Here is a 14,962-nt window from a genome sequence, read left to right as displayed (position 1 = left end):
CACTGCTGTCAACCGCCCAGATCCACACATTCCTGTCAAGAACGACACCGCTAAACTGGCACTCATACTGTAGTATTGCAGGCTGCTTCGTGTTGCACATTTGCTTTATTTGTACGTCGGGAGAAATGTCTGACAACTGCTAGTCTCATGCCTCACACACGTTGTCAATCACTCTTGGTTCTTGCAACAAATGATACCCAGTAAGCGGCTGTCAGCCTCGTGCGATTGCTTTGACGTCAGCCGCATTCTCGAACCCTTCTGAAACGATTAGTGACCTTCCTATGTGTCTCTTCTCATGGCCCCTGCCATCAGGAATGTTCGCAACGTACCTTCCGCGCATCTTACCGCAGTCACTCCTTCATCTACCTTTGCATCCCTCTACCTCCAAGATGGGCTGCCGGGTTCTGGTATCCCGCAAGATGTCTTCAAAGGTGGCTCCTTCTGTTTCTCTGTAGTTGCGTTCTCCGCCATTGGATTTCTTTACCGTTCAAAGAATAAAGCCCGAACGTCGAGATCTGGTCCTCGTGATCTCCTTCTCCCCGCTGTCTTCGCCTGTAACAATTCTGATGCTCCAGCCAGACTTGCTGCTGGACGACTCGCAATGGACATCTCCGCACCATGTCTCGTGTCTTCTACCAATGCTGCTTTGGACCCTTATTATTTCGAAAGCCATACTCCACATCAACTTTATTCCTCAGTCGAAGTGTCCCCCATCGCATGCCATTCCGGGTTGGAGTTTTCGGCTAGCCTGCAGCATCCTTATGCGGTAAATCAACTTCATGGTTTGCTGAAATTGTGGCTCACTGTATTCACTCAGTCTACACCTCTGATAGAACACAGCCAGTCGCTCGATTTCTTTCAAAGTGGTATTGGAGAGCTCCAGCATATCCCAGAAATGGGACCACTTCACGGGTCAGATTTTTTGGACCCAGAACACCATTCCTACATTCTCTCGATTCCGACCATTCCGAGGATCGCGCTCGAGGATCTTTCCGACGACAGTCTCACGTTCGTTAACAAAACTTACGATTTCAAGATCATGTCTGTTGGTGCCTCTGTCCGCGAGGGAGATTTTTTGGAATTGCCCAAGGGATGTTGGCCACGCGCCTCACCTTCTCGATCATCCTTTTCTCATCAGGGCGCTCGCTGTTACAGTGTCCATGTCGGTGATATTTCCAAGTACACCGATGCACTCTCTGCTCCTGTTTGTCGGCTGCCTGCCTTCCAGGGGGCTCACAAATATTCTCTGGAATCCAGCAAGGAGAGCGATGACAAGACTGAGAACCAGGCTTCCAGTATTCTTCTAGAGTTCATCGAAGATGGTAGTCGACACCAGCAGTCCGACCTTACTTCTGCAAGCAAGGAGAGCAAAAATCATAACTCCGCATCAGGAGTCACTTCACAGTCAGACGCGGTCCTTGTGAAATCAGTACCTGATTACCCACGCCTGGAACCCTCTGCGGTCGTTCACTCCCACGGTAAACACCGCCGCGCCCGAGCAGCTTCCTATCAGATTATCTCTGGAACACTGACCGAGCACAAAGACTATATCGATATCCAGTCATTTTGCAGGAGCCCAAAAGAGTCGCGGTGGGCACCCGAGAATGGTATGATGGTCATCAAAGTCTACATCCCCTCCACCAATGACCTCTGGGCTGCGTACTTCCCCACCTATGTCACCCTCTCTATGTTCACGTATATATGGTCGTCCAAACTAAGCCTTCGCCTCCGGTTCAGCGGGAGTGCGATGGACACGCCGGAATACTACTTCGAAAGGGATGAGGTATTTCAGTGCTGGGTGAAACACCGAGTCCGGCATGGTCGCAACCTTCCCATCGTCGGTCATTTGGACTACGCGGTCCCTCTGCCGCCACTTGTACCGAAGGAGGCTTAGACCAAACCTTTTCCCTCTGGATACACCAGTCTCGTTGCTGACATCTTATCTCCACCGCTCACATGTCTTCAACTCTGCACAATACTACTTCCGCTCGATGTGTTTATCAATTCAATGTTTTCATTTTGTAGGATCTGTCTGTTTTTCCAATCGGTGCGGTTAGGCCAAAAATACACATGGGTCAACGCGAAGACCGTTTTATCTTGCAGGGTAGTACGTCCTCGCTCGTTGAACATGAAAACGCGCCAAAAACAACAAATAGGCAAGAATTGGCAAAATTATTCTGAATCTTCTGAGACGAATAGATGATGGTAGAGTTTATCCAAGCTATCTACACCCTCCGACAACAATACTGCATTGATGTTCCAGAGTTGTTGGCAAAATCTGTTGCGCCTAGTTCCACGGCAGATCTCACGCAAAGGGATGGCAACAAAGCTGAGCAGAACTCTAGACTCGATAACATAGATTGATATTCCACTAAAATATGACCCTAAAGCAACTACGATGGATTTACGCAGGTAGCCGATGGCAGATTCTTCTTCGAATTCATGGTCGGGGTCACCCTTGGCAATGCAACATGCTGGAAATGGGACATGATGATGTCAAAACAAATTCTCAGATGACCTGCAGACCTATAATCACTCAGCAGCTCTGGCGGTCAAGCGGACAGTCACCGCGTAATCAACCCACTCAAGGCAAGCTTTTACTGTGACAATCCTCTCAATGATAGGCCATGCAGGCAAAGTAGAGCGCACATTCTCTGATCTCGGTAGAACACAATCTGCGCGACGGTATAATCTCTCAGCATTTGCAATAATTCGCGCAAACTTCACAATTAACAGTGCCATAAAACCCGCGCAGGCCAGGAAGTCCACTCGCTGTCAAGATGCTCACATGCACACTCGTGAAGAGGTTAGCATGCTACCGAGACTTGACAGGATCTTGAAACATCATCATTCGTGAGGGCACCTCCGTTCGCGACAGAGTTTCGTGATGCAGATGACCCTCTTGCTGGTCCAGAGGCTATTTTGCCCGACCACATTGCCGTCGAAAATGCGTTGACCAAACATAGATGCTGTCAAAGCAACAGGAACAATGAGGAATGAGAAATGCATTTTCTGTGCAAGGTGAAATGTAATCTTCTGAAGGGGATATCGAATAATACCTCTGAGGATGGGGAAACATTACAGGATGATGGCCAGCTCTTAGCATATTCCATACATTTGGGTACGATTCTGATCAATTTGGCAGAATTGTTATTGCTGGCGCTGTCAGATGGCGTCAAAACCTGCAGTTGTGTGTTTGTTTGCTGATGTACCATAACCCAATCTCTCGCTCATCGCTTCATCATTTGAACCTGCAGTGACCCTGCGGGACAATGAACTTGAATGCCCATTCTTGTGAATCCGATATATGCACTCGCCGACTCGCCGTACCCTGCGCAGAGACCACGAGGTATCTTTGATTCTCATTCTCATTCTCATTCTTGGCAAGCGCTTGGTCAAAGATTCCTAGTACCTGAGTCTTGGTGTGGTTATAGCTATCACAGTTCACTGTAAAAAATTTGAGACAATCACGACAATATCAGGTTAGTCCATGGCATACCCCGACGACCACGTACTTCCGCGTCGACCGTGTCTCTCGCTCAATGACTTGAAGAGAATAACTCTCGAGCTCTCCATGCTACCCTTTGATGACAAGTACCACACAGGGAGCAAGATTGATCCTCCTTACCCTTTACCTTTTATCTTTGTCGCCTGCCAGATTTTTTCACTTTCACCATAACGCGCATTCCCGTATGACCTTGAGCAAGTTTCGACCAATATATACCAGAAAATAACACATTCGTCACGCAATGAAGTAGCGTTTCGTCGGCTCCATCGCAGTGAGAGAGAGAGAAAAGCTAGCCTTTGTGGCCAGCCATGACGTTAGACAAGTGATTTGCAAAAACGAAATAACAGATCAGTATATTACATAATCAAACGCGATCTCAATGTGAATCCGATTGACCTTAAACTTGTTTCGCAACTCCAAAACTACAAGTCATGTCCATGCACATATTCGGTAACGAGGTAAGTCCCGGGGATTGATGACTTATCGTGCTCGACGTCACTAGGTTTTATCCAGGCAACCGAGGAAAAAGCTGAAAATGCTCGTTTATCCTCTTTCGTCGGCGCCCTCGCCCTTGGCGATCTTGTGAAATCAACGCTTGGACCGAAGGGCATGAATAAGATTCTGCAATCAGCATCCTCTGGAGACATCAATGTGACTAATGATGGCGCAACGATTCTCAAGTCCATCCAGCTCGATAATGCAGCAGCCAAGATCCTCGTTAATATCTCGAAAGTCCAAGATGACGAAGTCGGAGATGGAACTACGAGCGTGTGTGTGCTGGCAGCAGAGCTGCTGAGGGAAGCAGAGAGGTTGATTGCTATGAAGATACATCCTCAGACGATTGTGGAAGGATACCGGGTCGCGAGCATCGCTGCGCTTGCCGCACTTGAGAAGGCAGCAGTCGATCACGCGTGAGTATTCGCGTTTTTCGCGTCGTTTTGACATTTCTTACTGAATTGACTTTCGTTTGTGCTCTCAAATAGCTCTGATGCTGCCCAGTTTCGTCAGGATCTTTTTAATATTGCTCGTACCACCCTGTCATCAAAAGTCTTATCACAAGAGAAAGATTATTTTGCCAACTTAGCAGTGGATGCTGTGCTCCGATTGAAGGTACGTTGTAATTGCTGAATTTGACGCTCGTATTGACTATCTTCGAGGGTTCAACGGATTTGGAGCACATCCAAATCATCAAGAAAGTTGGAGGCAAACTCACAGACTCATACCTCGATGAAGGTAGGCTGAGAGGATACAACCAACCTTCCTTATCTCACGAGCGTACTCTTTAAAGGTTTCATTCTCGACAAAAGTATTGCTGTCAACTCGCCCAAACGTATGGAGAATGCGAAAATATTAATCGCAAATACCTGTACGTGCGCGATCATCTCGTATCAATTTGGAACTGAGGCACGGTCTCTCAAAAGCAATGGACACTGATAAGATCAAGATCTTTGGAGCCAGAGTAAAAGTAGACTCGACAGGAAAACTTGCTGAGCTCGAGCGGGCTGAACGGGTACTTACCTGCTTGTATTGTTTCATTTGATTTTCTAACGGCGCACTGCAGGAAAAAATGAAAGCCAAAGTAGACGCGATCGCTGCACATGGCATCAATTGCTTTGTCAACCGGCAGCTCATCTACAACTACCCTGAGTCTCTCTTGGCAGAGAAAGGTATTGTGGTGATTGAGCACGCCGATTTTGAGGGTGTCGAGAGGCTATCACTCGTCACTGGTGGTGAAATTGCGAGCACGTTCGACAAACCAGATCTAGTCCAACTTGGGAAATGTGACTTGATTGAGGAAATTATCATTGGCGAGGATAAGGTCGGCGCGATCATTTTCTCACTGATCCTGTGCTTATCAGAAGTCACAGCTCATAAAATTCTCTGGTGTGGCTGCGGGCGAAGCCTGCACCGTTGTGCTACGTGGTTCAACAAACCAGATGATCGATGAGGCCGAGCGTTCATTACATGATGCGCTTTCTGTCTTATCGCAGACAGTCAAAGAGACACGGATTGTCTTGGGCGGTGGTTGTTCTGAAATGTTAATGAGCTGTGCTGCGGAGGAGGCTGCACGGAAGGTTAAGGGCAAGAAGGCGATAGCTGCCGAGGCGTTTAGCCGTGCGCTGAGACAGATACCCACTATCCTTGCGGACAACGCTGGCTACGACTCTAGTGACCTCGTTGCCAGGCTAAGAGCAGCGCATTATGAGGGGCAGTCAGATGCCGGACTCGGTATGATTGTATTCTTTTTCAGGTTGATTCCGATCTTATTAGATTTTCAGATATGAACCAGGGCACCATTGGCTCGATGACACAACTCGGTGTTACAGAAAGCTATAAACTGAAGCGACAGGTTGTCCTCAGTGCAAGTGAAGCAGCAGAGATGATAATACGGTAAGCAGCGCACCTTCCGGATAATGAGCTCTCCTTTGATCTCGGATATGAATAGGGTGGATGACATTCTACGTGCTACACCTCGGAAGCGTGAAGCGGTATGACCGGAGTAGTATTCATTGGAGGAAGAAAACAAGGGTACTGGTGGTGATCATCAATAGCTGTCTCTCAATGACCGCTACGACTTACTCGACAACTTTAAAGTGATCTATGCGTTGCTGTTAGTTGTTCGTAGACAAAAAAAATGCATTATAGATCTTGAATAGCTGTATATCACTACTGAACATAAATGATTGAAGGCAGAAATAGTGCGAGGGTGGCGACATTGCCCCTATATTTATTATTTGCGCATCGTTTAGACGCTCGCGCGGCCGATCGCGAGGCTCCTGAGTACTTAGTCAATTATGTGAGTGCCAAATTTCTCGTTCATCCATCTATCGTAACGATTAGAGCGCTAGGCTAGACAGGCTGTCGCTGCCATTCTGCCTTTCATCATGGACGCGAAATGTCAATTCCATGTAAGATCAGGAAATGTCATTTTTAGCGAGAACTCAACATAAAACTAGTCTGTACAGTGCTCAGCGGCAAATGGGAACAGCTACCATGTTTACCTCGAGCCATCCAATGAAACAGATGGCATCCTTACACGGCACGTCTGCACCAAGTTTCTGAACAGATCCAATGCGATCAGTCAGCCCACTATTGATGTGATGTTCGAAAGGATATGTGAAGACGGCCTTTACGACAGAGATCAGCGTCGATGGACGGATCGCAGCCACTATTCCGATGCTCTACTATTCCTGAACTGCTTGACAGAACGTTCATATACAGCACTTTCCACAATGCCAACTTCCGAGACGAAGCTCCCAAAGCGCCGAATTTGGGTCATGCATCCCTCTGAATCACCACTCAAAATTTCCGAGCATCAGGTATTACTTCTCGTGAATCATGACTCTCAGGGTGTATCGGCCATGGATGAGGTACACGCAATCGCAGAGCTTGTATCTGATCAAGACGCCCCACATCATCAAAGTGGCTTCCAGCCTCTTCAGTTCAACCTCAGCACCTCCGAGTCTCTCTCTCGATATGATCGCTCTTTTCTGTTTGGTTTATCGATCCAAAAATCAAACATTATGCACCTGATCAAATATGATCGACGTGGTTTTATGTCCACTCCATTTCACATCCATCATTATCCATGGGCAGTCCTTGGCTGCATCGACACTTTGGCTACGTGTGATAGCTATGATCTAGGTTGTTGTCCCAGCGTCGAGTCGGCTCCAGTTCCACCCGACAGTGCATCCTCCCGATCAATCAAGATGACCTATTATCAAAAAGCTACCCATTTGCGGCAGAGTGCAGATCATCACATGCGCGTCAGACTAACAAGACCACTGGTCTTCGGGTCCTTCGACGGATCGTTGTTTCCTTGTAATTGCCCCTTCGGATGGAAGTTTATCGTAGATTGCGGTGCCGCTCCTCAGGACCACGCACAGTTTTTGGATGAACTGAAAAATCTCAATGGGGTTCCAAAAATAGGGGCATATCGATCTATGGCAGTTGACTGCATGATCACCCACGAGAAGAGACTTTTTGGTCCACAGCATCTGATAGTGGAGAGCATCGTCCAAACCGTAGAGCATCTCGTCAGCGTCACCTACTTTTCATCCCGCAAGGAGCTTTTCTTGGCGATGATATCGTGCATAGACAGTGAGTAAAGACGTGTTGTACAGTACGACGCGACGTTCAATGTGCATAATAGCCCACCGTAACGCGTTTCTCTCGCACAAGCTACTTCATAATAACATCAATCCGCGCTCCATCTGTCTGAACGTGAACGATCCCAGCGATGAGAATGTCATACCGTTTTGGAATTCGGACGGAACACCTCCCATACGGGAAGCGATGCTCTGTGGGTGGAGATTCGCAAGACACATGGATCCTGGAAGCCAGATGATCGGCGTTTACAGATTCTCGGTAAGACTCCAACTGAGGATCAACATTATTTCAGCGACTAGAGGTTTTGTAGGAATACTTGGCAACAGAAATATTGTGGCACAAGACTTGTTTGCCACAACGAAGACACGATCTGGAATCATTCCTCTGGGTCATGCTTTTCATTTGCATCAATTTTCTCGGACCTTACAGCCAAAAACGCACGGTACTACCTAGCTGCGTACCCATGTGGCTGCGGGAAGATCGCCTGCCTTTGTATCGGCAAGACATATCTCATGAGAGATTCCAGGTGAAGGACTGGACTTCCACCTGCAGTGCGTGCTTCTCAGATTACTTCAACCATCCACCTATCGTGAAAGGTCTTGCACATCTCGCTTCAAAACTATTGCCACCGGGCTCCTTGAAAATCAAACGCGATGGTAGCAAGTCCGCCACTTTCCCGGAAAATCCTGTCACGTACGATGACATGATTTTAGCGCTGAAAGATATCATAGCAGAGCTCCCAGTAGAACAACCACCGTCGGAAGACGATGTCCGAAAAGCAAGGGAAAGATATAGAAGTATACAGAGTTCAGTATCTTACCGGGCTCCACATATTTACAATTGATTGCTAGATGATGGGATAATCAATGGGAACGATCCACATTCCTCCATGATAGTAGTACAAGCTTAATCATCATCTGGAAGGTGTCCGGTCTTCTCGACGTCCAAGAGGATTGCCTTCAACATCTCATGACAAATGGTGGCTTTGAGAAAGAGATCATATTGACTTAGAATCACCATTAAGTGTATTGCACAGCCAAGATCAAAAAGAATGGCATACTCATTATATCCTGGGGTTTCGCTTTGTCTTTCATCTTCCCACATGCTTGCCAATCGTCTATCAATCCATATTGCACTAGGAACGAACGATAGCCACGGGATGTCCAGGAGGTTGGCTTCATTCTGAAGCATCGCATAGCGCGGACCAAGAGGAGGAGGAAAGATTGGACTATCTGGATTGAATCGCCAAGGAGACACAAACCGAATGATTTGTGACTGTCGATTGCCGATGAGGTGGGAGTATTTTTGGACAGCCCAAGTAAGATCGAGAGGCCCACGTAGAGCCACAGAGGCAGCAGCAAAACTGCGAAGGAGGGAATGGGCTTTTGCGAGCTCGGTTTTGGTATTCACGACGAGACTAGATAATGGGTGGTCCAAAGGTAACAAATCTGGGGGGTTGTCACCAACTGTGATAAATACGCTTCGTCCCGGCACGTTCATCCCGCTCTGTAAGTACCGAGGGCTTGCCCATCGCGAGATGATGTACCCAGAAAAGGCGAGGACGGGGATGACCATGAGGAGTTTCTCCCAAAATGAGTAGGTTGAATACAGGACAACTAAACAGCTGATCAGCCATGCAATATCCTCCAAAATCGACAGCTCGATGGCCTTCTCAAGTGTTAGCGCTACATATCTGGGGAAAACACTTGGAGGAGCCAGGAAAGGCTGTACAGTGTTACGGCTAGAGAACAGAAACAGAAGTATGATCACGGTTGTTAATATTAGCTGCCAGCCCTCTGGGGCTAGAAAATAACAAAGACCCGTCGCATATGCAGCATCGAGAGGAATATTCATGTTCTGAATGACTGCGGTAAAGGGACGAGTTGTTTGTCTTTGCTAGAAATTGAAGGTACTGATAAACAAGCACAAATACGTTGAGTTATTTATGTACACAAGTGTCCCCAGCTTTTCATCTCTGATAGTATATCGGTCAGTACACCCGCCTGTCAGAAAGCAGCCCGCGGGAGAGCGGAGTTCGATTCTCCGTCAGAGAGATATTTTTTTACTTAAGAGAGTACAACTTGATGATACTACACTTTGCTTGAAGGAACGACACCACAGGTGCGATAATCTGCATAAGTTGTTGAAGAGGATTGACGCAGAGTATCGGTGACAATAAGGTACTGATTTCATGTCCTACCGTCCAAATTTTGGTCCCGTTTGGATGTAATTTTATTGGCATTGGCACTCCGATCGGTGTGTCGCAGACATGAGGTCATTTACAGTAAGTAAGTGAAATTTGAACCCTTCCCGACTTTACAGCTTAAATTGTTGCTCTTGCGTGTCTTGGTCTACAACCTGTGAGTTTAGACATACCTGTGACCTGATCTGGGTACTGATAAGTAGCACAATTCGGACCATTATAGGGTTCAAAATTTCAGGCCTCATGTCCTGGGCGTCTAATGATACACGAAGCATGTTAAGGCTGTGAAGAAGCACAAAAAGGCCGATACACGCGCTTCTTAAACTTAGATCAAGACAACCACAAGCTCTCCAGCAAGTTGTGCTCAAAACCATCCACCTCAAGCAGAATGACAGAACAACACTCCGTCATTCGAATCACCACCCCCAGTCAAACATTTCAAGGCCATAGAGACAGTCTCTTCGCAGTCGCGGCCATCCTCGATGGTAGAGGCCGTATGGTGACGGCATCGTACGACAAGAAGCTTCGTCTATGGAACTTAGAAGACGGTGTTGTGTTGAAGATAATGGAAGGGCATACCTTTGGCATACGAGAACTTGCAGTATCAAAAGACGGGGAATGGATCGTAAGTGGTGATGATGGTGGAAGAATCATAGCTTGGAACAAAGACGGCGAATCTCTCACCCAGCCCATCAAAGTCCACTCCAAACAGATAGGGTCGCTTGATTTTTCCCCAGACAGCACATCACTAGCGAGCGGCTCATGGGACACCACAGTGGAGCTCTGGAACCCAAGAACATGGCAACTGCAAGGGGAACCAATCAGTTGTGGCGCTGAAATCCGCTGTGTTCGGTATTCGCCGTCTGGTGAATATCTTGCTATCGCAACCAAGAATGATATCCAAATATGGAACCCATTCAAGAGAGAACGCATCGCAAAGTTCCAGGGTCATTCTGCGTTCAACGGAGCATGGAATACTACACTCCTATGGACGCCCGATGGCAAACAGCTTGTCTCGGCTGGTTCTACTAGTGATCCTACTTTACGGATATGGGATTCATCGACCTGGCAGCAGGTTGGTGAACCTTGCAAAGGCCACACTAACTTTGTCTTCATGATTGCCTTGAACCCTGCTGGCACCCTTCTCGCGTCTGCATCTAAAGACTGCCAGGTTCGCCTTTGGCGGCTTTCGGATCGACGAACCATCGCCATATTAAAGCACATCGATGAGGCTTATTGTGTCACCTTCTCCACGGATGGCAAGTGCATCCTGAGTGGAGGGAAAGATGCAATTATTTCAAAGTGGACAGTACCTTTACTTGAGGACATTCTTGAGGACCAGGAAACTGATGTGAGATTCTGTTCATTTTCTGTCCTTTCTTCATCTCATTTTATACAAGGATGCGCTACGGAAAGACACTGTCAAGGAACAAGTAACGAATCACGTAAGTTCCAAATTTTTGGTAGTCTCCTTGCCTGTTGATCCTCAATCTTGATGCCAAGGCTCGACAGTCTGATTGCGAGGCTTGTTTTTAGCTGTAATTCTTACCACACAATCTGACCGGATGCAGATCCTCACTATCGACACGACAGCCCGTGATGCATGCACAAGCGGTGACTTACCTACTGCTTGCAGGCTGCTTACCCAAGATATCAACACTAATAGCAACGACTACAACTCTTACGCGAATCGATCGTTTGTTATGGCGAGAAAATCTGACTGGGACTGCGCACTCGATGATGCACTAAAAGTGAGATGTCGTTCTTGTGGTGACCTCTATATAACGGGCTAAGCTACATGATGATATAGAGTATGAGCATTCAGCCATCCTTGATGGGCTGTATCTCCAAGGGCATCGCCCTCTGTGGTAAAGGGCAGTTATATGGCGCGATGAGGGCGTTTGACCTTGCGTTTATGTTCGTGGATGCAGATTCGGATGCCACTCATCTTCTGCTTTTGATTAAGGTATATCGAATGTGTCTCACATATTCCTCATTTGATGGTGGGCTATCAGGCCATCGTCTTTTTTAATGCAAATCATCATGATGAAGCCATTCTTCGCGTCCAAGAGTTAGCTACCACGTGCCCCAGTGCCGATACTCTTGCCTGTCGTGTCGTGGAAGTGAGTGCTACTGACGCAATTAAGTCTTCATTCATGCATTGATACTGATTTTATGAACTTCGCACATCAGGCTTATTTACGTGTCCAGATGGGGATCAAGTTAAATGGGGTGCGTTATAACGAAGCTGTTGATCAGTTCACTGCTGCTATCAATGCCATCCCTGTCTCGTCTACGCCGGACATTCATTTCAAATATGATGTCTTCGTGGTCGTACGTTGATTGTCATGCAGCTGAACTTTTTTTACGCCTTACCGTTCTATGTCCAGCTATTCGGCTGGGACCTCCTGTCTTTGTGGCGAACTGCATATCAGAATTTGTGCCGTGTACTCCTTCGAGCAGGTAGACATGCGGAAGCCCTCAAATCGTACCGGTGCATGATGGATGAGAGCGATGAAGCTACGAAGGCAAGCTGTCTTGATTGGTCCACTGGTAAGTCATTATGATGTCAACGAACAATGCTCATTCTCATTTTACTCAGCTTTCAAGCGAGATTGCAGCGCGCTATATGTTGCCAACGGAGTGACTGATGTTGCTACAAAGGGAGATGACGCCTTCGCTGCGGGTGACTACAACAGAGCTATCGAGCTATACTCTGCGGCAATTGACTTGGATGTTGCAACCGATACCATCTTTGCAAACCGCAGTAAGGCGAGGTCGGAAAGAATGCTGTGGGACGATGCGCTGCTGGATGCACAAATGGTGTGGTTGGATCAAGTAGCCCTACCTCGTGCTCATATTGCTGGGTTTCAGGTTATCGCACTCAATCCTCTCTCTTATGTTGGATACCAGTTGAAGCATGCAGCGCTTCATGGCGCACGACGCTATGACGAAGCAATTGAGGCTTTCCAGGTCATGCTGTCCAAGTTGGACAACGCTCCTGACGAACAAGTACCAGGTAAGTGTCAATCACACACGAGTGAAGATACTTGACCCTCCCTTTGCAGTGCTGCACCGAAAGTATATATCTCTATCCGAAGCAGAAGCTGCTGTCCAACAAATAATTCATGCTCAACTCGACAACGCCCCGTATCGTCTACTCAACACCTTCACTGGGCGCTTATGTGATCGACAGGCGCAGATCAACACCTTCACATCAAGCATGGAGTACAAAGAGTTACTGTCATTCACAATGAATCATGGAGGCATTCAAATGGAACGAGTCAATGAGGTGGTGGAGCACTTCCGTTGGGTCATGTTATCTCATAGGTGGGAAGGAGCAGAGCCACTACTACACGACATCAGGGACAAGGTCGTTTACGACTTGAATCCCCTTGGCGGCATGACGAAGCTGCAGTCCTTTTGTAAAACTGCTCGTGATATGGGGTATCGTTGGGCATGGGTTGACACGTGTTGCAGTCGACCAAACTAACAACGTCGAAGTGCAACTATCAGTCAACTCCATGTTTATTTGGTATCGCCATTCAGCACTTACCATCGTCTACCTGTCGGATGTTCCGCCTTCGTCGATGGCAGGGAGCGCCTGGAATACCCGCGGATGGACAGTCCAAGAGTTCCTGGCTCCTAATATTGTCCTCTTTTATCAGAAGGACTGGACTCCATATCTGGATGATCGCTCTTCCAATCACAAGAATTCTGTTGCAATAATGCAAGAAATGGGAAATGCCACAGGCATAGATGCACGAACCCTTGTCGCCTTCCGTCCGGGGATGAGACACGCCAGGGAGAAACTCCAATGGGTGTCAGCGCGAGTCACCACGTGGCAGGAAGACATTGCATACTCATTGTTTGGTATATTCGGCATCAACCTACCTGTCATTTATGGCGAGAGGAGGCAAAGGGCGCTCGGGAGGCTCTTGCAGGAGGTTGTAGCTCAGTCGGGCGACATCAGTGCCCTGGACTGGATCGGGGAATCATCCGAGTTCAATAGCTGTCTACCAGCCAACATCACTTCATACACAGCTCCGCCGTACACGCTGCCATCTCTGCCTGAAGATGAGATTCAGACTTCGGTCTCCTTACTGCGAAACACTGAAGCCATGGAATCAGCTTCGAAGCTTTATACCTTTCTGGACCAGATGAGCGCTCCTCGTTTCGCGAACTGCAGACTGCATCTGCCTTGCATAACATTTCGTGTCACAGCAGTGAGACGGAGTCATACTCAAGACCAGAATTCATATACCGCGTATGAAGTCAATGCAGACGGCCTCCATGACCTGTTAATCACTACAGAGGACAAATTGATGCCCTCCTCTTGGACATTTGCCACGCGGCAGACGTTCTTGCTCGTCCGTCCGTGGGATCGTGATCTCCTCGAGCTGCTTGAGTTTTCGGAGCTGTCTAGTTTGACAGGGCTGCCTGACATTGCAGACGACACGCAGAGCGAGGAATCTTATTGGTCCGCGCCTGGGTCTCCGTTACAGGATTTGCCTGACGGCTCCCTTGAATCAGAGGACTCGGAGTCGGTTGATTTGGAATCGAGCGAGCGAGCATTGCGATTGATCGTTCGCCTTGGACAACCATTCAGTGCATTTTTGCTAGCCCAGCAGCGTGGCGGAGAATACAAGAGAATAGCATCGGATCATGCCATCATTGCACAAGTCAACGACGTGGTCTTTGCTCAGGATATTAAGATACTCGAGATATTGTAGCTGCCAGCTGTGTCAGTATGCATATTGTAGACGTAGATCTCTAAGAACTTTCCATTCTCGAGCCGACAGCTATCGGTATGCGCCATGCGCAGCCTTTCATACTTGTATCCAAGAAATCTCATTTGTAAACTTTTAGAAGGTTGATCACTTTTCTCACCCGCGTAGAAGTCATCGTGTCGCACTATGTCACACTGCCGTTTTGATCTGACGAAGGAAACTTACATAGACTGGTGACCAGCCCCATATCTATAGTGTTGGGCACAGGTGAATCGGATCCGCGGGTCGCTAAAGCCACACCGCACCGGCCGCACTTTGTATACGCAAGTAGAACTAATGCCGTGCTTCCTCTTCTTCCTTCATCACCGCCCTGAGAGCAAGACAGTCTTCACTCTTTTCAAAGCACGGGTA

General features: G+C 47.7%; 5 protein-coding genes and 1 non-coding gene across 6 annotated transcripts; 5 read left to right on the top strand and 1 right to left on the bottom strand.

Annotated features, from left to right (window-relative positions):
- Positions 1 to 14: 14 nt before the first annotated feature.
- EDB93DRAFT_1167720 (uncharacterized protein) lies at positions 15 to 2,072 on the top strand. The gene is made up of 3 exons (XM_041450246.1): positions 15 to 200; positions 272 to 766; positions 818 to 2,072. Exons 2-3 carry the CDS (start codon positions 296 to 298, stop codon positions 1,892 to 1,894), a joined length of 1,548 nt encoding a protein of 515 aa, XP_041304281.1. The 5' UTR covers positions 15 to 200; positions 272 to 295; the 3' UTR covers positions 1,895 to 2,072.
- A 1,817-nt stretch (positions 2,073 to 3,889) lies between these two features.
- EDB93DRAFT_1167707 (chaperonin Cpn60/TCP-1 family) lies at positions 3,890 to 6,205 on the top strand. Its single transcript, XM_041450245.1, has 10 exons — positions 3,890 to 3,966; positions 4,022 to 4,419; positions 4,492 to 4,618; positions 4,666 to 4,741; positions 4,797 to 4,874; positions 4,930 to 5,018; positions 5,070 to 5,327; positions 5,377 to 5,737; positions 5,788 to 5,899; positions 5,955 to 6,205. Exons 1-10 carry the CDS (start codon positions 3,940 to 3,942, stop codon positions 6,001 to 6,003), a joined length of 1,575 nt encoding a protein of 524 aa, XP_041304280.1. The 5' UTR covers positions 3,890 to 3,939; the 3' UTR covers positions 6,004 to 6,205.
- Positions 6,206 to 6,311: 106 nt separating this feature from the next.
- Positions 6,312 to 8,271, top strand: EDB93DRAFT_768686 (uncharacterized protein). The gene is made up of 4 exons (XM_041457396.1): positions 6,312 to 6,417; positions 6,466 to 6,548; positions 6,621 to 7,609; positions 7,662 to 8,271. The coding sequence occupies exons 1-4, from the start codon at positions 6,394 to 6,396 to the stop codon at positions 8,069 to 8,071; spliced, it is 1,506 nt and encodes a 501-aa protein (XP_041304279.1). The 5' UTR covers positions 6,312 to 6,393; the 3' UTR covers positions 8,072 to 8,271.
- Positions 8,272 to 8,328: 57 nt separating this feature from the next.
- On the bottom strand, positions 8,329 to 9,524 carry EDB93DRAFT_768692 (uncharacterized protein). The gene is made up of 2 exons (XM_041457397.1): positions 8,679 to 9,524; positions 8,329 to 8,624 (listed from the first exon to the last, which is right to left on the bottom strand). The coding sequence occupies exons 1-2, from the start codon at positions 9,470 to 9,472 to the stop codon at positions 8,525 to 8,527; spliced, it is 894 nt and encodes a 297-aa protein (XP_041304278.1). The 5' UTR covers positions 9,473 to 9,524; the 3' UTR covers positions 8,329 to 8,524.
- Positions 9,525 to 9,590: 66 nt separating this feature from the next.
- Positions 9,591 to 9,672, top strand: EDB93DRAFT_t92. The gene has a single exon. It is a non-coding gene; the product is annotated as a tRNA-Asp (tRNA).
- A 537-nt stretch (positions 9,673 to 10,209) lies between these two features.
- Positions 10,210 to 14,829, top strand: EDB93DRAFT_1330725 (uncharacterized protein; the record flags this gene model as incomplete). Its single annotated transcript, XM_041455177.1, has 10 exons — positions 10,210 to 11,172; positions 11,222 to 11,266; positions 11,393 to 11,572; positions 11,632 to 11,787; positions 11,837 to 11,944; positions 12,015 to 12,155; positions 12,212 to 12,374; positions 12,424 to 12,840; positions 12,890 to 13,246; positions 13,302 to 14,829. The coding sequence occupies 10 exons, from the start codon at positions 10,210 to 10,212 to the stop codon at positions 14,552 to 14,554; spliced, it is 3,783 nt and encodes a 1,260-aa protein (XP_041304277.1). The 3' UTR covers positions 14,555 to 14,829.
- Positions 14,830 to 14,962: the final 133 nt, after the last annotated feature.

Source organism: Suillus bovinus (genome assembly GCF_016758785.1).
Source record: "Suillus bovinus strain UH-Sbo-P2 chromosome Unknown EDB93scaffold_63, whole genome shotgun sequence".
Classification (NCBI taxonomy): domain Eukaryota; kingdom Fungi; phylum Basidiomycota; class Agaricomycetes; order Boletales; family Suillaceae; genus Suillus; species Suillus bovinus.
This window is presented reverse-complemented; position numbering and strand designations above follow the sequence as displayed.